The sequence below is a fragment of the Sinocyclocheilus grahami genome, unplaced genomic scaffold (genome assembly GCF_001515645.1).
Source record: "Sinocyclocheilus grahami isolate Dianchi unplaced genomic scaffold, SAMN03320097.WGS_v1.1 scaffold31.1, whole genome shotgun sequence".
NCBI classification, from domain to species: domain Eukaryota; kingdom Metazoa; phylum Chordata; class Actinopteri; order Cypriniformes; family Cyprinidae; genus Sinocyclocheilus; species Sinocyclocheilus grahami.
Genome location: NW_015505210.1, coordinates 2,395,006 through 2,414,284, shown reverse-complemented (window position 1 = coordinate 2,414,284; position 19,279 = coordinate 2,395,006). Strand labels below are relative to the sequence as shown.

Sequence of the window (19,279 nt, the reverse complement as noted above, 5' to 3'; positions counted from 1 at the left end):
ACACCATTTACTCACCTTCATGTCATTCCAAACCTGTGGAACACAAAAGAAGATATTCTGAAAAATGTCTTTTGTTTTTGTCCATCGTTGTTTTGGACCCTATTGACTTTCATTGCATTTACAAAAACAGCTGCAACATTCTTCAAAATATTTTGTTATTTGTTCACTTCACGCAGGTTTGGAACGACATGAAGAGTGAGTAAATCATGTCCAATTTTAAATTTTGGGGCAGATTGTTCCATTAAGGGGTTTCTTACTGAATAGAATTGAATAAGTTTTGTAAATAAGATAAACGCAAGGACCAGCCTGCAGAGATAAATATAGAGTGTGATTAATATTTCACATTGAAATTCGTTAACAAATAAACAAAAACATTTTAAAGTAATAAAATAACCTCACTAGGACAAAATGTGAACACCAGGCCCACAGAAAGTTCATAAGATTACTGTAAAAGCTTCAGTGTAAATCTTTAAATGGTTTGGAGTAGTTGAACATCAGATAGTCCATATAGTAAAAGTCATACGTCCTTTGTCTCTCTGTCACGTTTAGTTGTGCAAAATATCTTTTTGTAATTTCCAAAGATGTCCTTTCTGCATTAGGGTTCCTGTCTTTAAAACTAGGGAATGTTAAATTGCTAGGAGCACCGATGCTTCTCAAAAGGAAATTGGCTTCTTCCTCCAGAGTCTCAAATTTCCCAATGAAATCATAGTCCAGCAGGCAAGGGCTGCAAAGATGTCCTACAGGCTCCCAGTGGATGTCCATGCCAACCGGCCGATGCACATCTAACAAATACTGGATGAATTCCTTGAAGGTCACACCTGCTCCCGTGCGTAAAGCGTACTGTGTTGCATTGCTGCGGTATTTTGAGATGATGGGCTTCCCAAACACTGGGTGGTAGTACGAGTTTGGACTCTCAAACTTGTCCCGAAAAGCAGACACTAGCCTTTCGAAAGGTTCCCTCAGGAAGAGGACTTTGGTGTAGGTCTTCAGATGATGAATGATGTCCTTTTGATCAAATGAGTCTAGACGCTTAAGGTGATTCCCATAATGCACCTCGTCATGTTGGATCTCTCCAGTGGAAGAAGCGAGACCTTGAAGCACCATGAGCACCCTCTTCCAGTTGGAGCAACCCGCCTTGGGCACCTCACAGTAGAGGAGTTTGTGCTTGTCCTCCACAAAGATACGGGACACATGTATGCGGGTTATAGTCTGTTTGGTGGTTCCGCTTGTGTATTTGGCACAGACCTCCCTCATAAGTCTCTGACGGGACTGCTGCACCTGAGTCATTTGCTCTGGGTTCTCTTTGATCTGGCCAGGAGGGTCAGCATTAAGCTGCTGGACAAGCGGGCCACTCTTGAGGAGGAGTTTACGGTGGCTCTTTGTGACATGGGCAGCAGTGATGTATCTGGGGTTGATTAGAGAAGAATGCTGGACCCATGGGAAGACTGGAAGCTGCACTGGTTGCGCAGGTCTAGGAAAGTTGTCTGAATGATGTCCTTTTGATCAAATGAGTCTAGACGCTTAAGGTGATTCCCATAATGGACCTCGTCATGTTGGATCTCTCCAGTGGAAGAAGCGAGACCTTGAAGCACCATGAGCACCCTCTTCCAGTTGGAGCAACCCGCCTTGGGCACCTCACAGTAGAGGAGTTTGTGCTTGTCCTCCACAAAGATACGGGACACATGTATGCGGGTTATAGTCTGTTTGGTGGTTCCGCTTGTGTATTTGGCACAGACCTCCCTCATAAGTCTCTGACGGGACTGCTGCACCTGAGTCATTTGCTCTGGGTTCTCTTTGATCTGGCCAGGAGGGTCAGCATTAAGCTGCTGGACAAGCGGGCCACTCTTGAGGAGGAGTTTACGGTGGCTCTTTGTGACATGGGCAGCAGTGATGTATCTGGGGTTGATTAGAGAAGAATGCTGGACCCATGGGGAGACTGGAAGCTGCACTGGTTGCGCAGGTCTAGGAAAGTTGTCTTCTGCTAGATCAGACTGTTTGTCATTGTCAGGACAATAAGGACATGGTTGCTGCAATTTAGAGAATAAGAGTAGTCAGCATCAATAATAGTGTCTTTTCAAATTTAGGCACAGCCTTGTGAAAAAGCAGTGCGCATAATTGCACTGAAAGTGCATTTGCAGTGTACTTCAAATCCTAAAAGTTAAAAAATATATATATTAATTAAACAAAAGGCCACTTAAGTTTATTTAGAGCGTACATTTTCATCACTATGTTTCTTACACTTAAGTGCATTTTTAAAAAGTACACTTTGTAATAACCTTTACTTTAAAAAACATTTTAAATAATTGATTTAATAATCATTTTCATGCTTTAAAGGAGTACACTAATTACGATGTTAAAACATATTAAAGCACATGCAAAGTACTTGATTATAATTTTTTAATTCAACTTCATTGCAAATGTGTAAATACATGACAAGTATCAATAGAAATTACATTAAAGTATATTTTAGTTAAAAATAAATTCTTTAAAGAACTCTCGAGTTGATCTAATTGCATTTAATATATATTTAAACTATAGTACATTATCTTTCGATTTCAATTAACACAATTAAGCGTTCAAAAACATTACATTAAGTTCACAATTAGTTATATTATTTTAAAGTATTAATTACTCCCATAGTAAGTACTCTTTTTAAAATACTAAAGTTTGCTTCTTTTTCACAAGGGTATTTATGTAACAGGTTGATTTTTATTAAGACTAACTTTTTTACTTTTGTTATATGAATTTCCTATTTAAACCGATTTGGATTATTTTTTTGTTTATTTATTTGCTACTTTTCAAATAGTTTTTAGTTTTGCCTTTGTACCAGACCCAGACATTATTTTAAAAGTATTTAGTAAGTATCATATCACTTTAAATAAAAATTTCAGCCGACCCACAGTTGTTTGCAAAAAGTGTGAAAATATTATTTAATTGTGTGTATTTAGGATACCAACTGATGAAATTACCATTTTATTTCAAAGTAAAAAATGTCATTTCCACACAATGTTTTGTCAAATACACAATATGATGTGTGGAGGGAATTTGTTTAACTTTCATTCAGAATTCTCTACTGGATACTTTTAGAAGACAAATTAAAGGCACAATATGTAAGATTTTCGTAATAAAATATCCAAAAACCACTTGCTCAGTGTTATATATTTCATGCAGTTGTGTACCTATATTATCCCAAAAGTTCCCAAGGATTTGTAAATCCAGAGAAATTCCTATTTTAAATAATGGCTCGTCCCTGTTCATTGTCGCCTATCAATGGCATAATATCCACGCTATCGGTTTCTGCTTGTAGAAACTATGGCAACACACGTGGACAAAAATGCTGTAGTACTGTTAAACTAAATCCATTACTGCTGTCGCGAATAAAATGAAAATGAAAAGTGTTGACTGCAGCATTAAATTTTGATCTGCTCAATGTTGCACCATGATTCTTTTTTTACGCGATTTTACAGTGTTGTGCATTACAACCAATCACACACGATTCTGTTGAGCTAATGAATGCAATGGCTAATCAGAGGCGTTCAGATGAGTCATCGCTGAAACACCAGTTGTTTTGTTCATTGTGCGTGCTCGCTGACTGAATTCTGATCTCTCGCGAATTCCCTCATCATAAACAACAAACTGCAGATGTACGTATGATGCAAGTAGGAGATTCATTCATACCGATTTGGATTATTTATTTGTTTATTTATTTGCTACTTTTCAAATAGTTTTTAGTTTTGCCTTTGTACCAGACCCAGACATTATTTTAAAAGTATTTAGTAAGTATCATATCACTTTAAATTTCAGCCGACCCACAGTTGTTTGCAAAAAGTGTGAAAATATTATTTAATTGTGTGTATTTAGGATACCAACTGATGAAATTACCATTTTATTTCAAAGTAAAAAATGTCATTTCCACACAATGTTTTGTCAAATACACAATATGATGTGTGGAGGGAATTTGTTTAACTTTCATTCAGAATTCTCTACTGGATACTTTTAGAAGACAAATTAAAGGCACAATATGTAAGATTTTCGTAATAAAATATCCAAAAACCACTTGCTCAGTGTTATATATTTCATGCAGTTGTGTACCTATATTATCCCAAAAGTTCCCAAGGATTTGTAAATCCAGAGAAATTCCTATTTTAAATAATGGCTCGTCCCTGTTCATTGTCGCCTATCAATGGCATAATATCCACGCTATCGGTTTCTGCTTGTAGAAACTATGGCAACACACGTGGACAAAAATGCTGTAGTACTGTTAAACTAAATCCATTACTGCTGTCGCGAATAAAATGAAAATGAAAAGTGTTGACTGCAGCATTAAATTTTGATCTGCTCAATGTTGCACCATGATTCTTTTTTTACGCGATTTTACAGTGTTGTGCATTACAACCAATCACACACGATTCTGTTGAGCTAATGAATGCAATGGCTAATCAGAGGCGTTCAGATGAGTCATCGCTGAAACACCAGTTGTTTTGTTCATTGTGCGTGCTCGCTGACTGAATTCTGATCTCTCGCGAATTCCCTCATCATAAACAACAAACTGCAGATGTACGTATGATGCAAGTAGGAGATTCATTCATCAAACAGTGTATAGAGAGCTTTACTGATTATAATGGGAGTTTTTTGAGAGTGCTTAAACTTGTGCTAGACTGAAGTCAGTCATACTGTTCCTTGACAATGTAAATATTCTTTGCTTGCTTTCTCTGTATAATTTATTTGCTGTTTGAATATGGAAGGTACAGGTAATAAAACAATTAATTCATTACATCCATGAACATGATTCGGACATCTCTGGATGGTGAAAAAGACATCTCCCATCGTTTCCCTCTCCTTCATAGCATCATCAATCTTCGCCTTTGTTATTGTTTTGAAAATGTGACTAAAATTAGTGGCGAAAACTTACATATTGTGCCTTTACAAAAGGCAAATCATTGTTAATTAAATAAACTAGTGAGACTGTGAAAAGTGTATTTTAAGAGTTTAGTTTCTAAAAGTCCACAGGGCTAAAATATGTAAAGTACAGGCCATGTTTAAAAAAATGTCAACACAGGAAATAACTATTTTATTGGTTCTATAAATAGAAGGGAAGGTTGGGGTTTTAAAGTCTTGTCTCTCCAATGTCAGCCACCAAGTGGTGCCAATGCACAATAATTCCAGCGGCCGTAGCACATGATGTGAAGCAGGTTTTTGAAGCAAAACCCTGTGATCGTTCAGATGAATAGGCTTACCTTTCTTATGGCCTGTACTTGGGAGAATATGACCTTTGCACCTGAGGGAAAAGAAAGAGAGGGATCGTTAGGATGACATTTCAATCTGATACATTTTTACAACCCAAGTACCATGAAAGTGAACTTCTGGGTTCAGGAATTTTCAGTGAGCTGCTTACATTCAAAACGCAACCAACAAGAAGTTATACTGAAAGCCTCAGTCCACCCTAATGTTCTGAAATAAAGGAGCATATGGCTCAGTGAAGTGGTGTCCTTGCTTGTGTTTAGTTTAGAGAAAGGGCGGGTGGACGGAGGGAGGTTGACTCCTGTGGTCGATTGCTAATGTTTATGTGCCACTGCTTGCAGCAGCTCCAGATGGTCTCCCAGCAGCCTGACAAACATCATCTTGACATCAAAGGTTATTGTGAATGAACAGAAGTGTGTGTCCAAAGATATTCAGAAACATATTCGTTAGTATTCACTATGGGAAAAGTCTGAAGTCCAAAGTATATGCCTTCTTAATGGGGAATGAGATTGGAAGATGGCCTGAGTCATACTGAATCAGACTTTGCAGCTCTGGCAGAGACGTCTCAATGCTTTGACACTGATCGATTAGATGCCAAAGCCATGCATGATACTTTTGGTTGATAGATTCATTGCAGGCACTGCTCTGACATGGGTTTGAGAGCTAGAGCAGGTTATTTACAGGCTAGGAGAAGAGTTTGAGGAGATGCCTGTGTTTGAGGAGATGCCATGTTTGTTTGTTTTTTCCCCCAGCAAGGTTTTTTTCTACTGTAATCTGTTCCTACATAAAATAAAAAAAATAAACAATCTCAAGAACCATTTCCCACTATAAAGAAACTTTTATGCAATGGAAATGTTGTGGATGTTAAAGGTTCTTCATGGAACCATCAGTGGAACCTTTATTTTTAAGAGTGTATTTACTTTCTTAAAGGGGTGGTTCATTGCGATTTCACTTTTTTAACGTTAGTGTCTAATGTTGCTGTTTGAGCATAAACAATATCTGCAAAGTTACGAATTTCAAGGCAAACGGAGATATCGTCTTTTAAAATTCTGGCAGTTTAATGCCTACAAAAACAGCTGGTAGGGACTACAACGAATTACTTCCCGGGGTCGTGATGTAACAAACCCAGATAAACCCCGCCCTCGGGAAAAGGCAGCAAAGGGGGCGAAGCCATGCTGCGCTGCTTTAGAGAAGAGGAAGTATATAAACTTCCTCTTCTCTATATCTCTCTATATACATATATTTATATAGTATATAAACTAGAGGTGCACGTAAAAATCTATTCATATATGAATTGTGATTCTGTCTTCTAACTATTCTAATGGATTCACAATGGATTCACATCCTCGTGTTCCCTGCTCTGCATCTCTCTCTTTCTCTCTCTCTCTCACACACACACATTCAGCTCAGCTCCAACAATGAACTGTTCCAATTATACACTTATTTTCACATAGCTATGAGAACCGTTAAACATGGACGCGTTTGCAGTTGCCGTAATGTAGAAGCTTTAATCAGGATAAAACCGTATATTAAAAGCAGTATAAGCAGTAGCATTTACAAATAACAGCGTATCTAAAAGTATGAGACAACAACAAACAAAAAACATAGGCCTACCATTACAAACCATGCTTGCACAGGTTCTGCACGATCCTCTTCAATAATATCCTCTGCTTCTCAATCGAGCTCAAACTGATAAGCGGTATTAACGACGCTGTTGTTTACAATACAACCGGAGCACATGCCACTGGGGTGAGGGGCGGGACGCTTAGACGCACTAGAGGCGGTTTAGTCAATCACAACACACTGGGCTAGCTAACCAATCAGAGTCCATCGCCTATTTCTGAGGGAGGGGCTTCATAAAAGAAGGAAATTATCAGCCCGTATCTCAGAGAAGGGACAGAGCGGTGTGGAATAAAGGTAAATTATGTGAAAAATAATACGTTTTTTTTTTTAAAACGAAGCATTAACACATGTTAGACTGCACCCCATAAACACAATCAAGCCTAGAAAAAAATCAGTGAACCACCCCTTTAATGCATGTCTTATTGTGAATGAGTCATTGGTGCATGTTATTACAATGAAAAAAAAGGTTATTTAGCACATAGAAAAACAGTTAAAAACAACATTTAAAAAACTGCATTCTCTCAACAAGCCGTTATTCTTTTACAAATACTACAACAAAATATTCGAAAATATTTCAATACATTCAGATATTCTCAAAATTAACCTATTTCCTGGGTGGCTTATGAAAATGCATTATTTCAAATTTGTTATGCAAATTTGTTATTTTTTTCTCATTTCTGTTCATATTTTTATTTTAAATGTAAATTATATAAAGACTTCCCAATTGTTAATTTCTTTGAAAAGTCATATATAGCTCTGTTAAATAGATGTTTGGAATTTCTGTTGAGTGCAGAGATCTCATTTAACTAAAAAGCTTATTATTCCTCAGTATTGCTCATTTACAAATGAAATTGCTACAATTCAGAGGTCTCAGAGTTCTGTTGTAAAGTTATAAAATGAATATCAAGCAGCACAGTATGAAAGATAAGATGAAAAGATACTATAATCTCGCACGGATACACAGACTTGTGCGTTGACCCAACTGCAAGCAATTCTCTTCACGCTCTATGGGTCTGCAAGATCGCTCACTTGAGTGGGAGGAGGTGAGACAGGGAGGAAAGGCGAAGGCAGGAGATATTGTGTGAAAGATAACAGACGATCCCTGTAAACAGCTAATGTCTTTGCCACTATGCGTCTCCCTCCTGCTGCCACTGGCAGATCACTCAGGTCTATTAGATCAGAGTCTCGTCAAAGACGGCCGAGCTAAACAACATGAGGTGAAGCTGCTGCACGGTGGGAGCTGGCAGTAATGGAGCACTGCAGACAGCCTTGCTCCCGATGACTTCACAGCTTATGAATAACTCAAATCCCGGGAAGAGAGCAGAAACATGGAACGAGGGACTCTCACTGGTCCCACCACCGTCTGATCTACTAGAACACTCTAGGACCCGCTTGTCTTTAGTAAAGTTGTTTTTATAAAAGAAACTGAAAAAAAGAGTGTTGAGGGCTATTGTAACACGCTACTTGTAATGTAAACAAATGACTTTTTGGAAGTAATATGTGGAGTGGTATTCTTTCTAGGAAAATCTAAAATGTAGAAATGTTGAAATATTTAGTGTCATTTTCCACTTTCTTGTCAATTAAAATGCTGTTTTCGGTAATTAAAATTAGATGCCATTTTAGTTTTAGTTAGTTTTCCATTTTAATTTAGTTAAAACTAACTAAACAAACTAAAATTACATGGCAAAATATCAAGCATATTTTATTAGAACAAGAAATCTTAAAATTAAAAAAAAAATTATTAGTGTTTGTTTTTTATAAATAATTTTATTGAGTTTTTTATTTCAGTTTATTTTTCAGTAATTTTCAACTAAAACTTATGTTATTTGCAACATTTCTAATTTACATTTACGTTTTTAAATATTTATATATACTGTAGATTACAGTGTATCTTATTTCACCTTCATTTCAATTAATGAAAACAAATTTTAATAGTTAACAATAAAAACTTGTAAAGTTTCATAAAATGTAACATAATTAGTTACTTTTATTAGAAAAAAGTGCTATAATATAACTACTTTTAAAGATAACATTTCCAAACACTAGAAGCAGCTAACCATCATATGAAACAACATTTTGAGTTGTTTTATGCCACATACTATTGATATGTATAAAGATACTCCTTCACTGATGCTTGAGTGCAGCTGTATACATATAGAGTTATACAACAGACATCTGAAGAGGCAGAGAACAACAAAAGCAAGCAGAGTTCCTGTCACATCTAATGCAGGAGCTCTTTGTTTACCGCAGTGCAGCTTTCCACAAAATCAAATCAATATGTCATAAACATGGTAACAGTCACCAGCAGGATGAGATGTTACTTATTTGACAGAGAAGCACGGTTTATGCTCAAATAGCAGCCAAGGGGGTCAAGGTTTGTCTGGTTAGCATGGTCTAGTTAGTCCCTGCAAGTAAACAGTGCACAAAATAAAAACGCAAACAAAATGTCATTTCAATTTCAAACATTTCATCATTATATACCTTACTTTCTAGATACTAATACATTGGACTGTTGTTTAACAGTTGGAGGGCAGCAAGGTATCATGTGTCCAACCACTAAGACCAATAATGAGGCTAAATTTAGTGGTACAGTACATAGCTGTCAACTTCTTCACTTGCACACTGTACGGTATGTGTGAGCTGTGGTGACCTAATATATGTGGTTTCCTAATATTAGTCCTCCTCATTAGACGTAATGCACTGTGAATATCTCCCATCATTTTCACACAACTGATCTGTATGCCTATCTAACCTTGTGACTCCAGCAACAACTAAATCAGGAAGACTTTAGTGTATTGCCATTAATGATGGTAAGCCAAATTGTACATTAGAGATGAGTTAAATTCACGTTGAAATACAAGCTCAACTCGAGGCCATTTGGGATGCTCAGTTTCAACTGTCTATATAAGCAAAGATATGGCAAGAAAACAGCTTCTATCAGGTAACAAGGCAAGATGTGTTTATAAGAATGAAGAAAGGCTGCAGGTATGTGTCTGTGTATGAGTTGACGCTTGCATGTTAAGATGTATTTGCCAGACAGAGAGTGGGCGTATAAAGTGTGTATATGTGTGTTTCTTTCAAACAGCCTTAAAACTCAGAACTGAGGAAGAATTTCACCTTGCTTTGGAAGTATTTGTTGCCTGGCTGCAGAAATATGAATCAAAAAGTTAGTTATTACATAAAAAGGTATCACCTTTAATGTTGCAGGTTCAAAACTTTATACTCTCTATTTCAATATTTATGCTCTTTAACAAAGAAAAATATATTTACTTGTACCTCACAAAAATGTGTTTTCATTAATATATATATATTAATGAAAACACATTTTTGTGAGGTACAAGTCTTTATTTTTGATAAAGCACTAACAGTCAAAAGTTTGTGGTCATTAAGATTTCTTAAAATGTTTTTGAAATGTTTTGAAAATGTTCTTTTATGTTCTATAAAGTATTTTATGCTCACCAAGGCTGCATTTGACAAAAAAAATGCAGAAAAAATCCCAGCAATACTGCGAAATGTTATTACAATTTAAAAAATGTAAAAACCTGCATTGCTTACGAGACATGTCGCCACAGCTGCTCAAGCACGTAGAAAATCACGGACAGCGTACAACTGGCTGAGGGTGGAAATATGCTAATATGGGACAGTCCATCAGTGGTCGTGGGCGGGGCCTGAGCAGTATGACATCATACTACTCAGAAAATGAAAACGGCTTTATAATTGAGACTGTTTAAGTTTTTGGGGATTAAAAAAAAGACTGAATAGATTTTTATCATTGTAGGGTGGTTGTGTTCACACACTGCTAAGACATTAAGAATTTTGCATCTGATGTCCCCTTTAAACAAATTTTAAATGAATTTAATAACAAAATATTTTAAACAAAGAAAAGTTATGATGAAAAATGAAAAAGATACCTAATACTTCCATGAGTTTATTTGTTAATGAAGTGTAATGGATGTCTGTCTGATAAATCTTCAGGCAAGTGTCTGGAACGGACACTTCAAGTTGATTGTTTATGGAACTCTAAAGTGCATAAAGGATCACAACAATGTCTCTCTCTCTTTCTCTCACTATCTGAACAGACCGTGACATTCAATCGGACTGTCCACACATCAATATTTATACCTGGCAGTCAAAGGAAGAGTAAACACATCTCGCTGCCACTATCAAGAATGGGGCGAATGAATGAACTGCGTGAGAGGGAGGGAAAATGAGCCATTCGCAGTGAGATGGAAGGATTTAGTGAGTGCTGGGGTGATAGATTTCGTAATTGATTGGACAGAGGAACGGTTAGATGGCTATAAGGATGGATGACCTGATGGATATGGTTGTTAAGAATGTAGTTTGCAATTTGTGTCTGGCCATTTCCTGCTCAAATCCGGCCCATTTCCAGTCAAGTGTCCTTCTGCCGTCTGATGAACACGCTGCCGACTCTACATCCAATTATCGTCCCGCGGTGACACACACACACTTGCACGTTTATTTACAAATAGCCTACTTTTCAATATATGCACACTTTTCATCAATGCCGTTGTCCTTGACTAACCCGGACATTTTGGAAATGTGTAAAGAGACTCATTTATTGTAAGCTGTTTACTTGTTTACTCCTGTTGTGTACCAACGGGCCCCCTGGTGGCACAGCCGTCTGGTGTTAGCTGCTGTGCTGTGTGTGTGTGATATCTGGCTCTCTCTGCATGAGCCTGCGCTCTTTCCAGAACTTCATTAGCTTGATTAACATTCATGTCCCACCTTCCTTCACCTCGTGCTGTCAGGTACTGACTTCTTAACTAACTTACACACCACCTAGACCTGAGCGCTGGGAGTTTGTCTTGACATTGGTACTGTCTTTCAGCCCACTTCAAGCTAATGTGTACTTTAATACATATTTACTGGACATTTATAACATTAAGGTGAGTATCAAACTTTCTGATTTGATTTTGAATCTCAAACTTTTAATTTGATACATATGCACTATCGTTCAAAAGTTTCGGGTCAGTAAGAATTTTTTTCAAAGAATGTAATACTTATATTCAGCAAAGGGTGCATTAAATTTATCAAAAGTGACAACAAAGACATCTATAATGTTATATAAAAGATTTCTGTTTCAAATAAATGCTGTTCTTTTGAACTTTCTATTCATCAAAGAATCCTGAAAAAAGAAAGCATCAGATTTTCTACTAAGATATTAAGCAGTACAAATTTTTTAACATTGATAATATTAAGAAATGTTTTTGGGCATCAAATCAGCATCTTAGAATGATTTCTGAAAGATCATGTGACACTGAAGACTGGAGTAATGGCTGCTGAAAAGTCAGCTTTGCCATCACATGAATAAAGTACATTTTAATATATTTTAAAATATATATATATTTAAAATTGCAATAATATTTCACTTACTTCAATTACTCCTTTAAAAAAAATCTTGATTTTATACTTTTGACCGGTAGTATATAATTTACTATTTTAATATTTATTTGATCACTGAAAGTAATGATAACTTTATTTTAGCTGCTCTGAATGATTCATTGAATCCATTCAGTAAAGGGATCCCTCATACTGATTAAAATGTTTAAGTAATTCATTAAAAAGACTCATAAGAGTAATTTGTCCATGAACCGCGCTGTTTTTGATACACTCAAAAATAATAAAAAAGAGTCATTTGTTTGGTCACATTTTATATAACTGCATATAGCCTGTGAGGACAGCTCAATAATAAGAAGAGTTTCCTTGCCATTTGACAAATCTTCAATCTGTTCCTCATGCTAAGGTATCATATCACTTCAAAAGACTTGGAATACAGCGTACAAGTCGAATGCAACACTTTTATGATACTTCTATGGTGCTTTATGTAATTTTTGGAGGTTGACAGCATCTCTCCCCATTGTGTGGAAAAAAGCATCTCGGACATTCTGCTAAACTGCTTTTTGTGCTCCATGAAAGAAATCCATACATGTTCGAAGCAGAATTTTTTCTAGGTGAACTACTTTTTAGAAAGCTACAAGGATGCCAGTTAAAAACATCAGAGAACAATAAACCAGTGACAAACCTGTGGTTTTCGAATCCTTAGCAAACAAAGCTGAAAGTTGATTGTATCCTTCATGACAGTGAATCTGTCTCTGACTCATCTTACAGTTCTCACCAACACCGTTTTATCACCTTAAGCCCTCCCCATGACCTTTCATGACCATTTGTCTCCTTGTTTCTTCCTATAGGTTGACTACAGTGAGAAGCTCACTCACGGAAATATTTTATTTACCAGGCTGTGCATTATTTACACTCAAATTTGTTTATGAACAACAGCTGTAGGGTTATAGGCCATATCTTTCCTTATATTACTTTTCCCATAATAAAATAAATACATTTATTTACACTAATGAGCCCACAAGATATAAAACTGATTTCCCCTCATTTTCTATTGTATACATTCTCCTGGTGACTTCCATTTATTTGTTATCTGCATCCAGAACACATACAGCATGTATAATTCACAGTGGAGTCACATGAAGGAGGAGCCAGTCAGCACACTGAAACACAACATGAATTCTGCTGGAGTCGATACCTCCAAGACCAGCATCCAGAAAATGACCCCGAACAAGATCTGTGTGCAAAATAAATCCACCTCTCTAAAAGAAAAGGTGTTGTGGGTAAAAATTTACCAAACAACATAAAAAATGAAAACACTAACCAGTAAAAAATAATAATAATATTTAAACATTTATATGTTTTCCTACATTCTTTGGTTCATCAAGGTAAATGGTGGATCATTACATTTTCATTTGGATACTGGATGGTCAGTATGTACTATCATAATGGAGTTCTTTTAAAGTCCAATACACATCAACCTCCACATATAACCTAGCTTTTGATTTAATGATGCTTGAGAGCTACAGTTGTTCCCAGAGGACGTCGTCTCCGCATCACCTTTGGTTTGCATGGATCAATTATAATAAGTAATGAAAATTGATTATTTCATGATTGAAATCCACATCGCGCCACAAATAAGGTGAGACTGAAGACTACTCTTGGCCAGGGTGAGAGAAATGAACATTTCTATGACTGAGAAAGGGACTGGTTTCCTCTGACCTTGAAGCGTTTCATAAGGAAACAGTGAAATCTGGGCTGCAACATTGCAAAGCTATTCTATATTAACGCCAAAAACCTTTGCCTTCCCAATAAGTCATAGCAGTAAAATGAAATCTTAAGCAACTTCCTTCTCTCTCTTGTAATGATATTGCACAGGATATTGCTGCATGCAGAGACACAAGGATTATTGTGTAGCGAGGTCTGCTGTATGCCGTGAATCACAGCAAGCTGAATATCAAGAGTCCAAAGTTCTTGTTCTCCCAAAACATAAGACCAAAATAATGAAGACCTGAAAAATCTCCTGTCAAACACACTTGTCTGAAAAACAAACAATAGCACCTGTTACTGTCCTTTAAACACTATTAGGAAACCTTAATGCTGCAAAATCCCTTTGGAATGACAGACAAGCATCAATGAACGAAGAAATATCAAATTATTTTCAAATTATTAAATCTTTTTTATAAACTATAAATTATATTTAACATGTTAATTTAGGATAGTTAATTAAAAAAACAGCATTAAAAATTATACACTGCAAAATGTATTGCTGTGGACTGCAAGACAATATGGAAATTTAAAAAAAAAAACAATCTATTTGGTTATATTGATCATTTTTATATATATTTTTTAATGCTTTACTCATCTATTACATAATGTATTGTCTTAAAATATCTTCATCTGGGTTTTTTTAATCAGCAAATATTAACATATGAGATTAATTTGATTAACTAATTAGCACATCATTTTTAATCAGCTGACAGACCTAATATTATATTTTTTACATGTGTCAGTTTTTCAATAGAGAACTGTAGAGAACACTAGAGAACTCAACATTACAAACTGGTTCAATGCAAGGTCAGTCCAACTTGGGTACTTATTCATTTATAGTTTTTACAGTTAATTAAGACCTTGCAAAACTGATGGGGTATTAGATTATGGCACAAAAAAATTTATAGTCACTGGGAAGAGATGCAACAGAGTGAAATCTTTATGCAGTAAATGAAGCCTTTAGCTCGGCTGTAACAGACCTGTTCAGCACTGATTACCCACTGAAGCTAAGCAAGGCTGAGCCTGGTCAGTACCTGGATGGGAGACCTCCTGGGAAAACTAGTATGCTGGAAGAGGTGTTAGTGAGGCCAGCACGGGGTGCTCACCCTGTGGTCTGTGTAGGTCCTAACGCCCCAGTATAGTGACGGGGACACTATACTGTCAACAAGCACCGTCTTTCGGATGAGACGATAAACTTTGAGTGCCTAGAAAAGCACTATGTAATTAATTAATGATATTTACAAACTGGAAATATGGCCTTGGAAAATGTCTGCCTAAACATCAAAATGTGCAGCTGCAGGAAACTGAGCAAGCCATATTTTTATTTCTGTTCTTAAAGATCCCCCCTTTATTCAGATTTAAAAAAAAAGATTTTGAGGAAAACAGTCTGGGATCTAAGAAGAAATCAGAGCTGGAAAGGTAATAACTGGGAATAATCTTCAGATGAATATTAAATATTTCAGACAGAATGAGAGACGCTGGTTGTCAAACATCATCAGTATTACAGAAAAGTTAGAAATGAAGTCATAACCCAACACTAATTATCTACCTACTGTTGTCCTCACAGAGGCACGCTTCATAAATCATACATCAGTCATATGACACCGTCTCATAAAACACCCCCGCTGAACATGTGCATGTGTGTGTGCATTCAGCCTTCAGCTTGGAGTGAGTTTATGATATTATTAAAAATGGTTTATGTGTTAAGCAAGAGTATTTTAAGAATGAGCACCCTATTTTAACTGATCAAAGTAACCAAATTTTTTAGAGTTTAGCAGAATTCAATAATGTCGCTGTCAAGGTGTGTGCAAGCAGTAAATAGCATATTTAACTGACAGAACAGATTTAAAACCCAGACTTAATTGATTTTTAAGGGAACCTATTTTTAGCACAAGTCTATACTGTACATAATTTTACTTTACACATATACATACATAGTTTAATACATGTTACGCTGGATGTTGTGTAGGCTATGGCAGTTTGATATGTTACAGAAAATATCTGATCAACATAAAGATCATTACCCAGAAGGTATCAAAAGGACAGTGCTTCCAGCTAAAATACAAGTCATCTATCAATAATATCTAATATAATCATCTTGTTTGAATCAGGAGAGAAATATGCACAATTTAAGCACTGTTGACAAGAGAAAACAGTCCAAAACATTTCTAAACAAATATGTTGGTGGATTTTGATGTGAGAGAACAACAGGATGGACTTTTTCACTGGAATTAAAAAAGCGTTATAATGAATTATGGATTTTTTTGGCCAGAAGTGACAGTTTAAAGTTAAAAATTAATGTCTTGATGTATTTCTTTCTTACTGGCATGAAGATTATCACTTCACAAGATGTTAATTGATTGACTGGAGTCGTGTGGATTACTTATGGATTACTGTGATGTTTTAATCAGCTGTTTGGACCCTCATTCTGATGGCACCCATTCAAACGGTTCAGGCTAAAGTTGACTGCTGGCCATTATTTGATGAAGTAATCTGAACCTGACTTCTGGTGAACTGATGCACTGGTCACTCTGATTGGAAATGAAATGGGGATACCACCGTTTCAGAAATGGCTTGACCTTGAGCAGATCTCAGCTGAAATTCAGAGCACATGCTGTCCACACAAGGATCCTCAGGGAACGAACAACAACGAATTCCCAGTAAAGGGATAGAGAGAAAAGAGAATGGATAAATGGAGAGAATGGCTGAACACATCCTGCTGGACTCAAGGGGACCAAAAGGACAAATCATGCATAAAATAACCACAGCACAAGCAGAGAACAACTTGATTGTTACATCACATTTTTACAAATGCAATATTATGAAATCCTGAGTCTAAGACATCATACAATAATTTTTTTGGGGGGGAAAATCTCATTTAAAAAAGAAATATATATAATTTAGACTGACTGAACATTTTAAAAATCATGCTTCTTGTTCTTTAATGATTTGGGCAGTTACATCAGAAGCATGATTATTTTTCACCTCTCTTGTCTGAATAAAGCACTGATATTCATCTATCCCAGCATCTCCAGCTCCATTGTGGGGCAGCTGTTTTCCCAGCCACAGTTTAAACAGGGTCTACACTTGGATGGGTGAAAATAATTAAGTGCTTGTCACGAGAAAGTGGGTTGAGGCATACCACTCTAACACTGGGCCTACAGTAAATTAAATCTGGAAATGCCAAGTATCCAATTTCTTACTGTTGCCATTATGGTCACCCACCCATATCCATTTATCAATTTTATCCGGCAACGCCTCATTGCTGTACATCACACCACCGTCTGCAAGGAATCTATAAACAGCTTCAGTGCACAAACTTCTCGTAGGGAGATGGACTGTGTGGCTCTGAACACGGGGGGATAGACATGCGGAGACACAAACACAAATGCACTTGCGCAGGGACAAACACAAATATACGCACCAATGCACATGGACAAACAAAGACAGAGACAAAATGATCACACATACATACACTGTATGAAACTGAACACCTGCAACACAGCAGCCTCTGTTTAATATTTGTTTCCTTATCTGAAAAAAAGATGCGTCATTCCCCTCACACTGTATAAAATAAACTAAAACTAAATATATTTACTTGAGAAGTAAAATCACACAGGATATATTCTTGTTTGCAGAGTAGGACTGGACGATATGGCCTAAATTTATATCAAGATATATTTCTTAATTTCAGTCTATAAAATATAATTCCTATATCGATATGAACAATATTAAAAAAAGCCTCAGAAAAATGGCCAAGAACGCCCACAACTGATGTCTGTACCTACAAACTTCTGAAAAATGAAATTGCCAAGTCTATGAAACCTCCTCCTATAAAACTATATAATATTTTAGAAATAAAAATGGTGCAAATAAATTAAAATTCACCTTTGTATTTAGCCTTCATACAAACAAGAAATGTGAAATAACCTTCAAATAAACATAAGACCACTCACCTTATTAATATTACTATCTTTACCTTTAATCTATAATAACAATCGCTGATTATTCTTACAGATTGAAACAAAAGTGCTTCAGCCAGGATAAAGAATATGAAAAGTGCTAAGAGTTGCTGCAGAAAACAGAAAAAAGAGTGAGCAACAACAAAAACACATGTTGCTGGAGACGGGCTTATTGAAAATGCACATTCATTCTCTGCCAGCAGGAGGCGCTTTTGGGATGGCAGAAATGGTTTCCCCAGTAACGGCTGCAAACAAAGCAGAGCTCTGCTCATAAACACTACTTTATCAGAAAAAATGTAAATGCCATCAAAACGTTTCTGAAGACACTCAGTTCCCTTCAAAGATACATTCATATAAAACACTCTTGCCGCGTTTTGATTTTGAAACATGCAGAGCTCATGTTTATTCAACGGAGTCAAACTGTCAAAGACTTTTGGAAAATCTCTTTGTGGTGTTGATATTATTGCCGCCACAAATAAATCAATGTATGGGAAACACTGGTAATGTTTACTGAAATATCGGAAATGTGTTTAAAAATCATATCACCGTTAGAGAAAAATTATATCGCGATATATATTGATATTGAATTATTGTCCAGTATTCATTTGCATCAAGTATTTTTCTTATTACATTGTCAAAGTGTCTTCTTTTAAGTATAAATATAAAATCATAAATCATTTTTAGATTTTATCTTTTTTAGAATATATCTTTACGTTACCCCAATGGCAAAATGTATTCTTTTAAGCATAAACCTAGACAAGACAAGTAATGCGCAGGGATGCTGCTTTCATCTAATTAGAGTAACGGCCATTAGTTAGTGAAAAAATGACACCAAATTGTCACAACTATTTGAAAGTTTACTGTCTAATTTGAAAGATTACAGTCTTTAGGGCGTCAGAAGCCTCAATAATGATGTGGGGGAAAAAATATGTAGTGGTCACATGTTTACCATCAAATGAGAGCATCCATATCTTTCTTCTTCTTCAATTTAATTAGTGAAATCATTGACTGCAACACTCTTCTGCTGGATCCATTTATCCACAGTAATTTAAAATATGACATTTCGCTGACATTTATTTCTAGCTGCTGAGTCTTAAGTGAGTCTGTGTGCAACAAATTAATTAACGGTGGTGGACAATATGACAGGATTTCACAAATTTAGAATACATGTTGACTTTTCAGTGACATAAAACCAAAGATCATACACTGACAGCACTTCTAGGCCAATTTACCAGTTTCACTCATTATTGCACATGCTGTCTGCATTGTTTTAGCACAGATTCACTAAAGTTACCTTACTTTTCAGTGAAAACAAACCCATAAAT

At 36.2% G+C, this 19,279-nt stretch overlaps 1 protein-coding gene across 1 annotated transcript; it reads right to left on the bottom strand.

Annotated features, from left to right (window-relative positions):
• Positions 1–456: 456 nt before the first annotated feature.
• Positions 457–5,971, bottom strand: LOC107575979 (carbohydrate sulfotransferase 8-like). Its single transcript, XM_016262273.1, has 4 exons — positions 5,923–5,971; positions 5,238–5,278; positions 1,770–2,027; positions 457–1,269 (listed from the first exon to the last, which is right to left on the bottom strand). The coding sequence occupies exons 1-4, from the start codon at positions 5,969–5,971 to the stop codon at positions 457–459; spliced, it is 1,161 nt and encodes a 386-aa protein (XP_016117759.1).
• Between the last annotated feature and the right edge of the window lie 13,308 nt (positions 5,972–19,279).

Bases quoted from the DNA above. Each gene is read 5' to 3' on its own strand.
- LOC107575979 (XM_016262273.1), bottom strand. From the start codon at position 5,971: ATGGCATCTCCTCAAACACAGGCATCTCCTCAAACTCTTCTCCTAGCC. The intron at 5,279-5,922 runs GTAAATAACCTG...CTTTTCCCTCAG, and splicing joins TCAAACTCTTCTCCTAGCCT to GTGCAAAGGTCATATTCTCC. The intron at 2,028-5,237 runs GTAAGCCTATTC...TCTAAATTGCAG, and splicing joins AAGTACAGGCCATAAGAAAG to CAACCATGTCCTTATTGTCC.